Source organism: Phyllostomus discolor, chromosome 1 (assembly GCF_004126475.2).
Source record: "Phyllostomus discolor isolate MPI-MPIP mPhyDis1 chromosome 1, mPhyDis1.pri.v3, whole genome shotgun sequence".
Taxonomy (NCBI): domain Eukaryota; kingdom Metazoa; phylum Chordata; class Mammalia; order Chiroptera; family Phyllostomidae; genus Phyllostomus; species Phyllostomus discolor.
The window spans coordinates 194,945,605-194,959,515 of record NC_040903.2 but is presented as its reverse complement, the minus strand read 5'-3'; the positions used below and the strand labels follow the sequence as shown (position 1 = coordinate 194,959,515).

General features: G+C 39.8%; 1 protein-coding gene across 10 annotated transcripts in view; it reads right to left on the bottom strand.

Annotated features, from left to right (window-relative positions):
- Positions 1-13,911, bottom strand: part of RGS6 (regulator of G protein signaling 6) — a 499,587-nt gene that overhangs the window by 131,787 nt on the left and 353,889 nt on the right. For all 10 annotated transcript variants that reach the window (XM_036011726.1, XM_036011712.1, XM_036011731.1 and 7 more), the window contains exon 3: positions 6,422-6,521. In XM_036011726.1, the coding sequence (XP_035867619.1) occupies positions 6,422-6,521 (100 nt within the window). The remainder of the gene's footprint in view (positions 1-6,421; positions 6,522-13,911) is intronic.

Sequence of the window (13,911 nt, the reverse complement as noted above, 5' to 3'; positions counted from 1 at the left end):
CTCTTCAAATCCAGGCTCAGGACCACCCTGGACTGACAGATGTCCTCTGAGAAAAGGCTGATCCAACACTAGCTTACTTCTCTGGATTCCCACTTTCTGGGTCAGAGCCTCTAAAGATATCCCACACTGTGTCACAAGTTCAGTGTTCTGTGACACAGGTCGTTCTTCTGACACCTAGTCGGCTATGTGAGCAGGAGCAGGAGCCCCGGATTCCTTTTGCCCCTAAGTGTTTATCCAGTTTATTGCACAATATGAACTCAGTGAGGTCTGGGCGTGAAATGACTTCACTTTTCTCCAATCACCGTCCTCAAACATGAAAAGCCAAGTCCCCTTTGGCCTTATTTAATGATGTCTTAGATTTTTTAGATTTCTGGTTACTTGCAAGTAGTTGAGTTTAAAATTTAAATCCCAACTTAACTCTTACTGCTTTCCCTTCAAGCAGCCCTGTCTAGAGGGCCTTGGGGTGGAGTAGGGTAAGCGCTACTTCACCTCTCCTTTATGTCCTTCTGTCTCCAGAGGTCCTTCAGTGAGACTCCAGGGGTCACAGGGGCTCTGGGGGTTAGTGTTTTCCATATCTCTTTTCTTGGGCATCGCACCACACTATGGTCCCTATCTGCTAGCCCTTTTCACTTGGTTTAGAGGAAGGAAATACTTGGATTTACAGAGTGTTTAGGAAAACTTATGAACAGTGACTCTGTAGAGTGCCCTCTTTGGATTCTCCAATTGACCCCTGACCCCAGCAGCCTGCTCATATACATAAGGATGAAGATGAGAATGTTTTAGACATGTTGAGACACAAGTGTTAGCTATGATGAGCTCAACAAACTTTGCTGTCATCATTAATTCTCTGATACCCTAGGGCATAGGTGGCAAACACAAGGCCCTCGGGCCAAATCCGGCTCTCCACCTTGTTTTATCCGAACCGGCACCTTGTTTTTACCCAGCAGCAGCACCGAGCTCCTTGCCCCTAGTTAAGGAGTAGTTACATGTATATAGTCCTAAATTACATTTGGCCCTTTGAAGGCAACTGTAAGGCTGATGTGGCCCCCAGTGAAAATGAGTTTGATAACCCTATTTTAGGGGGACAGGAAGGGAGAGAGAGAAACATTAATGCAAGAGAGAAGCATCGACTAGTTGCTTCCCATACACACCCAGAATGGGGATTGAACCTGCAACTAGGTATGTGCCTTGACCAGGAATCAAACCTTCAACCTATTGGTTATGGGATGACACTCCAACCAACTGAGCCACACAGGTGAGGGCAATACAAGTTTTATATAAAAATAACTTCAAATTTCCTCTGGTTGCAACTGAGGGTAGAATTAGGCTTTATTCATGCAGAACATACCTTATTGAAGTCAATATGTTTAAGAAAAAACACCCTTCATAGATGACACAATGACATCTAAATTTGGCTTAAAAATTTTTAAATATATAATACATGCCATAATTATTTTAAACGTTATTAAAAATGTTTTGTGTTTCCCTAAATTATAGCTTTATCTGGTACCACTGTGCTCAGTAGAACAAAATGACAAAATCAACTGCATAAGGAGCTAACTGAAAATTAATAGTCTCCATGTTCAGGATCTTTGCACAGACTTCCTACTGGCAACCTGATTTTGCTAGTGTCTTCCTCCCAGCCACATGCCCAGCCATTTTAGTACATAGAATTCTATGAGACAACAGTTGATGCAACAAAATTGACAGTCATTGTTGCTAACCCACCATGCTTTGTTGCACACGGGCCCGGTGCCTACACTGGTTTCCTAATTTTTCCCTTTAAAAAGTCTCAGTGACTCTGGGTCAATTACAATTATCTGAATTTCAGTCTCTTCTTAAATTTTAGCTCACTCTGAAACAGAGTTTTTAATAGAAGTGTTTAAAAAGACATTCTACAGCACAAATTAGAGGGTTGTGTGGTGTGTTTTCACCTTTAATGAATGAGCTGTCTTTTCCTTCTTTTATTCCACTTAGCATTTCTTCTCAAAGGAAAAACATCCAACAAGAAAAATGTGAAAAAGATGAATGAATGTGACATTTAGAGTCAGATTTTAATGGCACAAAGGCCAAGAATACCAGAGTTACACCTTCTGCTTTCACAATATAACTTCGATGGGATTTTAGGATGTTGTTACTAAAATGAACTTCATTAGAAGAAAGCAGGAAAAGGCATGCATTTAAAGGAAATGCGTGATAGTTGAGTTATACTTGTTAAGGCAAACACAGCATAGTCAATATTTAATTAAGCTTTGTCTTTTTCAGAGTTGGCCCCTTGGAGGCTATATCCTTGTTTCAATTAGTGTCGGCTGTGCTACAGATGGTTTTGGAAATCCTTTTTGGAATTAAACTTATGAACCAGTTTATAGGGACAATGAGAAAACCAGCTTCGTTTATGCAGAGTCATGCCTTATTAAAACCAAGATTGGCACTTTGCATGGGCAATTGGCATTTCCTGGACCTTATTCACTAACCTGACTTCAAATTACTTTTTATTTTAAGAAAAGGAAGAAGAACACTTACACAAATCATAAAACATTACATATAAATATGTACTGTTTCAATTATTCAAAGAGAACATTCATGTTACCATAACAAAGATTTTTAAAAAATTCCCCCAATATTCCAGAAGTTTCTCGAGTATATATCCTAATCACAATGTACTCCCTGTCCTTTAGAGGTAACTGGTAGTCACCTCTATACTTTTCTGGTCATTTTTGTCACCTATTATAGATCCCTCAATATTATCATTTCATAGTTTGTTTTTTGAATTTTATGTAAATGGAGTCATACCATATATATTATTTTGCATTGCCTTCTTGGCTCAATATCTTATTTATGAGGTACAAACTATGGCCTGTCCCCCATTTTTATAAAAACAGTTTCACAGAAACACAGACACTGCTATCATTTACACACTCCCTGTGCTGTTTTTGCATTACAAGGGCAGAGTTGAATAATTACAACAGACTGTATGGCTCATATTGCTCACAGTATCTGCCACTTGGCTTTAACAGTCTGCCAGCTCCTAGCTTAAATATACAATTTGACTCAATTTGCTAGTATTCTGTTTAAAAAACTTTGCCATGATTTTCATGAGACATTGTACTTGTTTTTCTTTTTTTGTAATGTCTTGTTCTAATTTTGGTATCAGGGTAATCTTAATTTCATAAAATGATCTAAGAAGTATTCTCACCTTATCAATGTACAACTAGTATTATTTCTTCCTTTCAATCTTTCATAGAATTTACCTAAGAAGCCAATCTGGGCTATAGTTTTGATTTTGGGGAAATTTTAAACTATAGATTCAGTTCCTTTAAATAGGTATAGAGCTATTCAATTTTAAAATTCTTTATATATCAGTTTGGGTAATTTCTTATTTATTTATTTTTATTGAATTTACTGGGGTGTCATTGGTTAATAAAATTATACAGGTTTCAAGTATACAGTTATGTAATACATCACCTGTGTGTTGTATTGTGCGTTCACCACCCCAAGTCTAGTTTCCTTCCATCACCCTTTATCCTCCTTTTACTCTCTTTTACCTCTTCCCACCCCCCATGCCCTCTGGTAATCACCCTACTGTTGTGTGTGTCTGTGAGCTGTTTTCTTTTTTTGTTCTGTCCCTTCGGTTCTTTCATCCAGTCCCCCATCCCCCTTTCCTCTGACAGCTGTCAGTTGGTTTCCTGTGTCTGTGAGTCTGTTTCTATTTTGCGTGTTAGCAATTTTGTTCATTAGCTTCCACATACAAGGGAATCATATGGCACTTGTTTTTCTCTGACTGGCTTATTTTACTTAGCATAAGGCTGTACAGGTCCATTCATGCTGTCACAAAGGATAAGTTTCCCTTCTTGCATTTAGAGCTGTGTAGTATTCCATTGTGTAAATGTACCACAGCCTTTTTATCCACTCATCTACTGATAGACACTTGGGCTACTTCCAAATTTTGGCTATTATAAATAAGGCTGCAATGAACAAAGGGGTGCATACATTTTTTTAAATTAGTGTTTTGGGTTTCTCTGGATAAATTCTCAGAAGTGGAATTGTTAGATCATAAGGCAGTTCCATTTTTAACTTTTTGAGGTAACTCCATATGACTTTCCAGAGGGGCTACACCAATCTGCATTCCTACCAATGTCATAAATGGTTTAGAACAGTAATTTTCAACCGGTGTGCTGCAAGAATTTTTAAACCACGCAATACCTGACCATTTAGTCAGTGGCACTGACTTACTTCCTCTTAGATTGTCAAATTAAAAAATGGCAACCAGCAACATAACAATAGCTGTCTGATGTGAATGAGTCAAAATTATACCTATTTTTTGTCAGATCAGCAAAATATATAATGTTTTTTGGTGTACCATAGAATTTTAGTAATTAGTTTATGTGTGCCATGAGACAAAAAGGTCATTTATTGATCTCTAGGCCTCTGTCTCTCATTGTACAGAGTTTTTAATGACAGGTCGACATCCACCCTCTTCGACACTGCCCCGGTAGTAATTTCAATGTCCAGATAGCTTAGCCTTCCACAACCATGGCTTCGTAGTTCCTTGACCTCTCCTCTTCCAAAGATCTTGGCCTCCGTATGATCTGTCACTTATTCCCATAGTCACACCTGACTCCTTGTCACCACCAATATATTTCAGCCTACATATCTCACTGTCCAATTATCACCTTGTATATTTTTAGCTCTCTTACTCTCGCCTCCAACTCAGAAACTCCTCTGTTACTGGGCCTACAATTTACTGCAATCACTATTCTTCACCCTTCCTCATGCAACTCATGTTCTCACTCTCCTTCTTATTCACTTAAAATTTAATGGTCAATCATCTTGGTTGTTCTCTTGCCTCTTTCTTGATTTAGCATACTCTCATACTTGACATAGCCTTAATGAAGTCATGTGCCCAAACCTGCGGAGCTAAATGTGGCTGCAGAGAGAACTGCCTCTGTTTAAATTCATAAATATTCATCATCTCAGGAGAATCCTAAATGCCACCTACCACTCAAAACTCTATTTCCCTAGTCCATTTCTTTGCTTTCCTAGATGACTATTTGATAGCTTCTAATTTCTCCCTAGACCTTCAATATCTTGCCTTCTTTGCTTCCCATATTACTAAGAAAACAGAAATAATTTGAAAACTCCTAAGAGCTTTCACCACATTTCTACACTTATTTTTACCTCTGTGCATCTACTATGCCTCCTTTTTCTTCCTACGAATAAATTGTACCTGTTTCTAGTCAAGGCTACCCACCTATCTAGGCATTATGTTTAATCTCTTACCTACTAGCTGATATCCCTCTTTGAGCTTTCCCTGTTTCTCCTGCACCAGTTTTCTCGAGTGAGCCATTCTCATCATTATAAACATATTGTCACTTTCATATTATTTGAAATCCTACAATCCCAACCCCATTTACCCATTTAGATACTATTGCATTTGTTTCCTTTTAAAGAAAATTTCTTCAAAGCTTAATTATACTCACTACCTCAAATGCTCTCTTCCCATTCTGACTTGAACCAAGTCCAGTAAAGCTTTTTGCCCTCAGTGCTTCATGGAATGCACACTTATCAAGGTCAGCAATGAATCTGATGTTGCTAAATTCAATCATTGATTCTCAGTCTTTATCTGACTTGACTTTTTGGCATAATAGATCAGCTCCACTGTTCCTTAAATCACTTTCTTGAAAATTTGACTTCCAAGAAACCACATCCTCCTTACTTTCTTCATTGTCTCCAGTTACTCCTCAGTTTCTTTTGCTGATTTAGGTCACTACCCCACCACCACAATCAGGATACAGAACAGTCCTATCACGTCCTAAAATTCCCTTGTGCTCTTTCTTTGTCATCACACTCTTCCCCCAACTCCCAATCCCTGGTGACCAAGGATCTCTTCTCCACATATAACATTTAAGAAAAATGTTCATTCTTCTTTTATTGGTGAATGATCACAAAAAACACATAACCTGCCCCCAAAGTAATGCAGAAAAACACTTTTAAAACCTCTTCTTTTAGGAGTTTGAGAGTTAAAAAACTTAAAAGCTTTTTGTAGAATTTCAACATCAGACTTTCTTAAAGCTCATTTGACACTAAAATGATTTCTTTAATATTTCTGTGCTTGAGCATATTGTCAAATTGCTGGTGAGCTGGGCTGTTTATTGATGTGCTTGTTATTTCCCAGAGCCTTAACCTCTATACAGAAGGGCTGGTCATGTGTGTTAAGACCATTCTTATCAAAAAAGAATAGTTTCTTCCTAGAAACCAGGACCAGAACTCAACTTGAAGGAGCATGTTGAAGGTATCATCTTTACTATTTACAAATCTTAGATACTACCGTCACCCCCCAACCCTGGTCAGAATCAAGGCTACATATTTCTTCAGTAGCCTTTCCCTGTTGCCACCAAAATCTTGTAAGCAGAATGATTACCTGTGACAACACTGGGGATTTTGGAGAGAAAGCTCTTGACTGTTCTGATGGGCACACCCCCTGTCTTGTCATCTTGCATCTTTGTAATGATGTCTTCAATCTGAAATTAGAGAAAAGAAGTATTATTGTCTCCCACAAAGTAATAGTAAATGATATCTTCATAAAGAGTCAAAATGTGGGAACGTGGATGCCAACCATAGATATCAGGAAAAGCCCCTGCCTGGTCAGTCAGGAAACACAGTAGCAGGATCCTCTGTAGACCACGTGCTGTGGGAGGGAGGTTAGGGGGTTATTTACAATAGCACAGTGCATGGTCTGTAAGAATAACCCACAGTTTCACAAGGTAAGGAGGGAGAAATACATAGGAGTCTTGATGGGATACAACATGTATTGTATTTTTCAGACCATAAGACTCACCTTAGGTTTTAGAGGAGGAAAATGGGAAAAAATTTTTCAAAGCAAAAAATGTGGTAAAATATTTAATAACATAAATAACATAATATTTTACCAATGTTAGTGTAAACAGAACTCAACAGCAGCATTAACGACCATTATTCCTCCCAAATTTTGGGGGGTGGGTGCATCTTATAGTCCAAAAAATATGGTAATTCAATAAGTATGTGGAATTTCTCCTCTTTCTCAAATTAAGTTCACATATAGGTTCAACCATATGAAGTTACCATATTCAACCTAAAATGATGGCAGTGTCTTATAGTTTAACCTAATGTAGTAACATACTGCTGTTAGAAAGTATGGACGGGGCTGCCTTTGGGATCAGTAAAAGACCTAGCCAGAGTCACATAAGAGAAAAAAAAGACTATAAATCAGGACACCAAAAGCTCTGAAACTGAGAGGCTGGAGGACAGGTCTCAGTGGTTGTGCGTGGTGGTGGTGTGAGGGTGGCCACCTTGAGCCAGGGCTAATGGAGAGCGAGGATAGACTTCTGTCCTTTAGGACTAAGGAAGACCATACTCTCAGGAGAAAGGCCAGGGTGGGCTGTGGCCTGGAGCCAGATGCAAACTTACTGATGAAACCAGATATGCTGGGCCCTGGCTGGGTATCTCAGCTGGTTAGAGCAGTGTCACATTATGCCAAGGTTGTGGGTTCAATCCCCAGTCAGGGCACATACAAGAAACCACCAATGAATGCATAAATAAATGGAACAATAAACTGATGCCTCTCTTTCTCTAAAATTAATAAATGTTTTAAAAAAGAGACCAGATACTATGTACATATGTTAAAAACAGAACAGAGAGAGGGGATGGACTATCAAGGAGGTAGGTACCTAAACTGGGAAACTTAGGTACAAACTATCAGTTTGTAGCTAAGAATTTATAAGCTTGGGCAGAAGTTTTCAGAATAGGATATAGAAAAATCTGTAGCAAGGACATAGGGTTTGTTTGTTTGGGGAGTATAGAGAGAGGGAGGGCACCTGAAAAAGGGGAGAAGATAATGTTTACTTTTCTCACACATTTTGTTCCGCTGAGCAATAGGGTATCTTTGAAACACCAGGATGGGTTTTCTGAATGCTTCCATAATAGAGTCACATGATATTAAATCTAGAAATTTAAAGCTGTAGCTTACCTAGTCTAACATACTAGTAATGCAGTTTGAGGGTGAGTTTCTCAGTTATATGACTAATAACCTCTTTGAAATAAACAGATTTGCTAGAGGCAAAGTTGGATATGGCATAACTTAATAATAATATAATAATGATAAATAATAGATAAAATATATTAAGAATTTATTATGTGCTCGTTATTATATATAGTATCCTATTTAATCCTCATAATTATTTCATAAACTAGATTGTATTATTATCCTCATTTTCATATAAAGTGACCAAGATTTAATGAGGTGTACCAATCTAGGTTAAGATGTGGTAACAAAAAACCCTCATAATCACAATGGCTTAATAAAACCAAGATTATTTCTCTCTTACACTCCAAGTCTGTTGCAGGTCACCAGGGACTATGCTAATTGTAGTTATTCTGGGACCCAGGCCGACAAAGCTGCCACCATCTTGAATGTTGCTGGTCATTGTGTGAGCGGAACAAAAGAAAATTCTGCAGAATCTTGCACTGGTTATTAAATGTTATAGCCCAGAAGTTATGCAGAACACATTTACTCACAATCCTTTGGCCAAAACTAGTTACGTGGCACCACCCAACTACAAAGGAGCCAGGGGGTCCAGTTGTCTAGGTGCCAGAGGAGAGGGGAACTGACCACTTGTGAGTAGCATCAGTGCCATCAGAGAGGTTAACAACCTGCCCGGGGTCATATAACTGCCCAGTTGTGGACCTGAGTTTGAACCCAGTCATAGACGCCAGGCTCCCAACCCCTGGGCTGCTCTGCCACCCAATAAGATCCCCAGAAACCCAGCCAAGCAGGGAGACCGTTCTCCCCTGGATATCTCTGGGTTCTTCTGAGAGGTACCACTAGTGAGAGAGAATCTGAAGCTTCTGACCCCTCAGGCAGTGGATGGATGTATCAGCTAGGAAAGAGAGCCATTCTCTAAAGACCTGCACTCTGTTAGATGACAGGAGCGGAAGGATTTCATTCACATTCATGTTAACAGCTTCAGTTGGTGCCCTGCCCTTTGTCTTCTAAACTCAACCCAACGATTTAGAGTAGATTGAGTATTACTGATAGTCAAGGGGAGTAACTCCTAGAGAAATGGACATTTTCAAAGTAAGCTATGCTTTGATCTAGTATGCTATCTGAAACCCAACATTTGAGTTACATTGCTGCTTTTTATGAAATGGCCTGAAAGTCATGGGGAATTGGAGGGAAGCCAATAGTTCAATTCAGTGGGAACCCTGACTTGTCATTAGTGGGTAAATGATTTCCATTCTCTGCTGATGTGAGCTGGGTGGAAAGACGGGCTGTGCAGAGGAAGTCCCCATGATGCTCTTATCCTCTGCTCTGTTTCGTTGCTTTACCATTAAATCCTTACTATTATTAAATAAGTTTCAGGTATATAACATTATAATCCAACATCTGTGTAAACTTACAAAATGATCACCCAAGACCTATCTTCTTATGTTGGTCCACATGTACCAAGAGGTGTATCACTCGTCAGAGGTCACGGCTAGATCACAAAGACAATCTCCTTAACCAACCAGAGAGGCGTCACATCCCAGCAGTAGTTTCCAACATCAGAGGAGCAAAAGAATGTTTCATCAGTCCCCAGTTGACCCCTCTGTATTATTAATATACATCTAAAGCCTGGCTCTGGCTTCATGGAGGGCAGGGTCTGCTCCTTGACTTTTCGACTTGGTTGTATGACTTTCATGGCTAATGGGATGTTATTGAACATCACAGGAACAGAGGCTTTTAGTATCCCTGCGTGATTGGGATTACCTTTACTCTTGTCCTCCTGCATCAGAGAGTTGTTATTCCAGGGAAGATGAGAGACATCTGGAGAGGAAGGGACCCACCCCTAGTTACATCGGTCAAACCTCAGCTGCCCTGCAGACTCATGAGCGAGAAATAAATGCTTCTTGTTATATGCCACTGAGGTTGAGGTGGTTTGCTAGGCAGCAGAATTGTGGCTATAGCTGACTGACATAACAATGCCCTGAAAAAAATGCACTTACTAAAAATTGCTGAGGCCACAGCAAATACTTGGTAATAAGAATTAATGAATCTTAGATGATATCCTAGAATCCAACCCATTTTAAGAATGGAGAAATTCCATCTACACCATTCACTATCTGCTAAAAATTCTTAGGGCCTATATACTCCACAGCCCACTCCACTGCTGTGTCAGGCAAATTTGTGAGAGCTGAGTTTGATTCTGGAGCGCAGGCCACTACGACAGTAGCTAATAATACAGTCTCTGAAATTTTTTTTGTCACGGTTTCTGGAGGAATGCTAAGAGTATAGACATATCAAAAAATTAAAAGTGAGCTCCCAGGAGATTGCATAAATTATAATGGCAAACATTTTGAGGATACCTACATTATGATCAATACTGTCTTAGGTGTTTTCAATAAATTATCTAATTTATTTCTCACCCTTAAAATTTACTTAGTAAACATGTTGAAATTGAGGCTTAGAAGGATTAAGGGATTTATCCCAGGACACAAGACTAGTAGGTGGCAAAGCCAGGATTCTTTTAAAAAATGTTTTAAATTATTTCTTTATTTTTAAAAATATTTTATTTATTTATTTTTATTTATAGAGAATGGAAGGGAGGGAGAACTAAATGGAGAGAAACATCGATGTGAAAGAGAAACATTGGTTGGTTGTCTCTTGCACGTGCCCTGGATGGGGATGAAACCAGCAATGCAGGCGTGAGCCCTGACCAGGAATCAAACCCACGGCCTTTCACTTTGCAGAACGAAGCCCAACCAACAGAGCAGCACCTGTCAGGGCCGAAGCCAGGATTCTTGCCGAGTCTTTCTGACCCCAAATGCCCAAGCTCTGTCTATCAAATGTAAGATTGATCTTTGCATCCTTAACCAGTGCCTGCCGGCATGCTTTTCAGATACAGGCACTTAATGCTGTTTGTATTGAAGAGAAAGTTTACTTCAGTCCTAAGGGGGTTGAGCAGGAAACAGAAATTGATCCAGATAATCAGATTATTAACCATCTCTGAATTGATTTTGGCTCAATGACTGAGGGCCTCAGCATTCTCTGTCTTTGTCCCAAGGGCTTATTGGGATTTATCTTCTACTGATAGATCACATCTTCTGGGTTGGGAGCAGGGAGATGGGGAAGTATATACACATATTTTCTTGACTGTTCAGGTCTATCTAATTTATGACATCTTTTGTTCCCGAAGAAGAGCAGCATCAATACCCTGACATTCTTGAATATGAAGTTCTGTGGCATTGGGGAGTGTGTTGGACCTACATTTCATTGTGCCAATCAGTTAGCAGGTGACCCTTATCTGACAGCCAAGTGATGCAGAGAAACCACGTGGCCAGCTTGGCTGGTTCTGCCTGGATGGGTCACAACAACCAGCACGTCCTTCTCCAAGGGGCTCAAACCTCCACGCTGACATGCAGGTATAACATTTTTCTAAATAGCAGGAAAAATGGGGATCATTATACCACAGGGTAGATTTTCTTTGGAAAGAGGAATACTATGAGACATTAGAGATAATTCACTGAGATAGCCATGGGGTACAAGAGAGAGTGAGGAGTAGCAATCCTCTCTTTTCAAACTAAAGCCACAGCAGGACAGCAGGACAGTAGGCCTGAGGCCCAAGGGAAACGTTAGCCTCAGTTTCACTGACTTGCTGTGGTGACCTTGGACAAGTCACTTAACCTCTCCGGACTTCACTTCCCTCATCTCTACAGCAATAGGTTTGGTTAAGTAACGTTTCTTGTTCTAAAACACAGGAGACTTGTCTTACTTGACAAATGCATATCTGTGTCTGTGAGGAAAAGGTAGGATAGGCAGTCAGACCTCGGGGTTCCCATTCCCCGTGCTGCCTATCTTCCGAGTGGATCCATCTCGAGTGCTTCCCTGGGCTAAGAGGTACGAGGTTGGGGAAGGGTGCTGGGCCGGACCACAGAGTTCTGATGTTTTAGAAATCCTTCTGGACCAATGGCATCAGAAGCCAGACTGAGACATGGACCAAAGAGGTCCTGACACTTCTTCTTCTTGACCAGCCCCTGCCCGCTTCTCTCTGCTCATACAGATGACATTTCTAATGGAAATGACAAGGGGCCAATACCAGTTTTTTTTTCTGAAAATTAATTATCCAATGAGCTCATTTATGTAGCTCCTCCAATTTTGCCTCAGTGGCAGATTAAAAAATGTTAAGAATAGGCAAACTCTCTTGTCATTATTTTTTTTGAAAAAAACCACTACAACTTAAGCAAAGAAGGCAGAGTATGCCTCAGGCATGAAGGTCTTTTTTATTGAAGCGTTTCATCTTGACTTTGCAATCAGTTGCCTATTTCTAGCTACTAATAATTGTCAGTTCAGCTCCTGTGTTTCATTAAAGACCCTTTTGTTTTGGCATCTGTGAGTGAGTGAAAATGACTCTTTGGACACATCTTATCAGCCTGGAGGCAGAAATCAGAACTGGCAAATGATAATCATATTTCTTAATCCAAAACATGCATGCTTCACTAAGCACGCTGTATCCCATATGGGTTCCATAAGATAGGGCCATTTCTCATTTTTATTTTCAAAAACACAGCACACTGCTATTCTCAACTTGTAAGTGTACTCAGCTTCACTTACTGGTTTAGTGGACATTTATTGAGCACCTACAATGTGCCAGGCACTGTTTTGCTAGTGTGGTAATAAAAGTAGGTAAAAGACTAAATCTGTTCCCCTTTATCATGGACTAAAATCATTCAGAAAGATTCAGGGATCTAGGCTCACTGTTAAGGATGTGTTAGAAACAGCAGAGCCAAGTACAGGCTCTAAAGAAGCTGGCAGGAGCTGAAATACTAAGGAGTACCGCACTCTCAGATGTCCTCGGAAGGGGAGCCATCAAAGACTCCCTACCTTTTTGTCATCACGTTCAAAAGTCTGATTTCAACAACAGGAAGGAAACCTTCAGATTCCTTGTGCTAGCTTTGACAATGATTAATGCCAGCTAATTTGTTTTCAGCTAAACTTACTTTTGAATCACTGTGTATGTCTAGAATGATTTTGATAGAAAGTAAAAAAAAAATGCAACCTCCAAACACGGGGGACTATTTTTCACAAATAACAAGCAATCTGTATGTGCTCAATTCTATGTGAATTACCATCTTGGCTTTTCCCTCATGGTTGCCAGGTAGCTGCCCCAGCTCCTGGCCTCACTTCTATGTTAAAAAAGAAGAGAGGTGGAAAGAAGTGGGGAGTGCAGGTACAACCGTACTTGTTCCTATTACCTGGAAAAGCATATTCCTTCCCAGAAGATCCCAGGAGATCTCTGCTCTAGTGTTATTGGCCAGAATAGGATCACCTGGCTACATGTGGCTGCAAAGGAAACTGGGAAGAGGGTATTTTTAGCTTTTCTAGCTTCTACACCACAGGGAAGCAGAAGAGAATGGAAATGGTGTTGGCTTAATCAAGTAACACTGTCTTACCACGAAGACCCTGTATTAAAGAACATTCATAAAGGATGGTTGGGCAGGCCTCGATTCCTCTTGATCTGTTCTCCACACTTCAGCCTGTGTGATACTCTTAAGAAAAAATATGATCATGTAATTCCCTTGCTTAAAGTCTGTCTCTGTGATTATTCTGTTATAAGCTCTTATTTCCTCAAAATCTCTTCCCTCTATATCAATTTTCACTTTAATTTGTACTCGTACTTTTTATTAGACTGTTTTTCTTGCCATTTAATCCTGATAGTTGGTGCTCAGTAAATATTTATTGAATGAACGCATAAATGCATGCATGAATGAGTGAATATCATAAGTGCTATATTCCTAAAGAATTTTATCTTGGATTCCTGCATTGAATGGGATGCTTAACATATCAGTACCTTAGGGGTGGCGGTACCTGTCCTCTGTTATTTACATTTTTAAGATCAT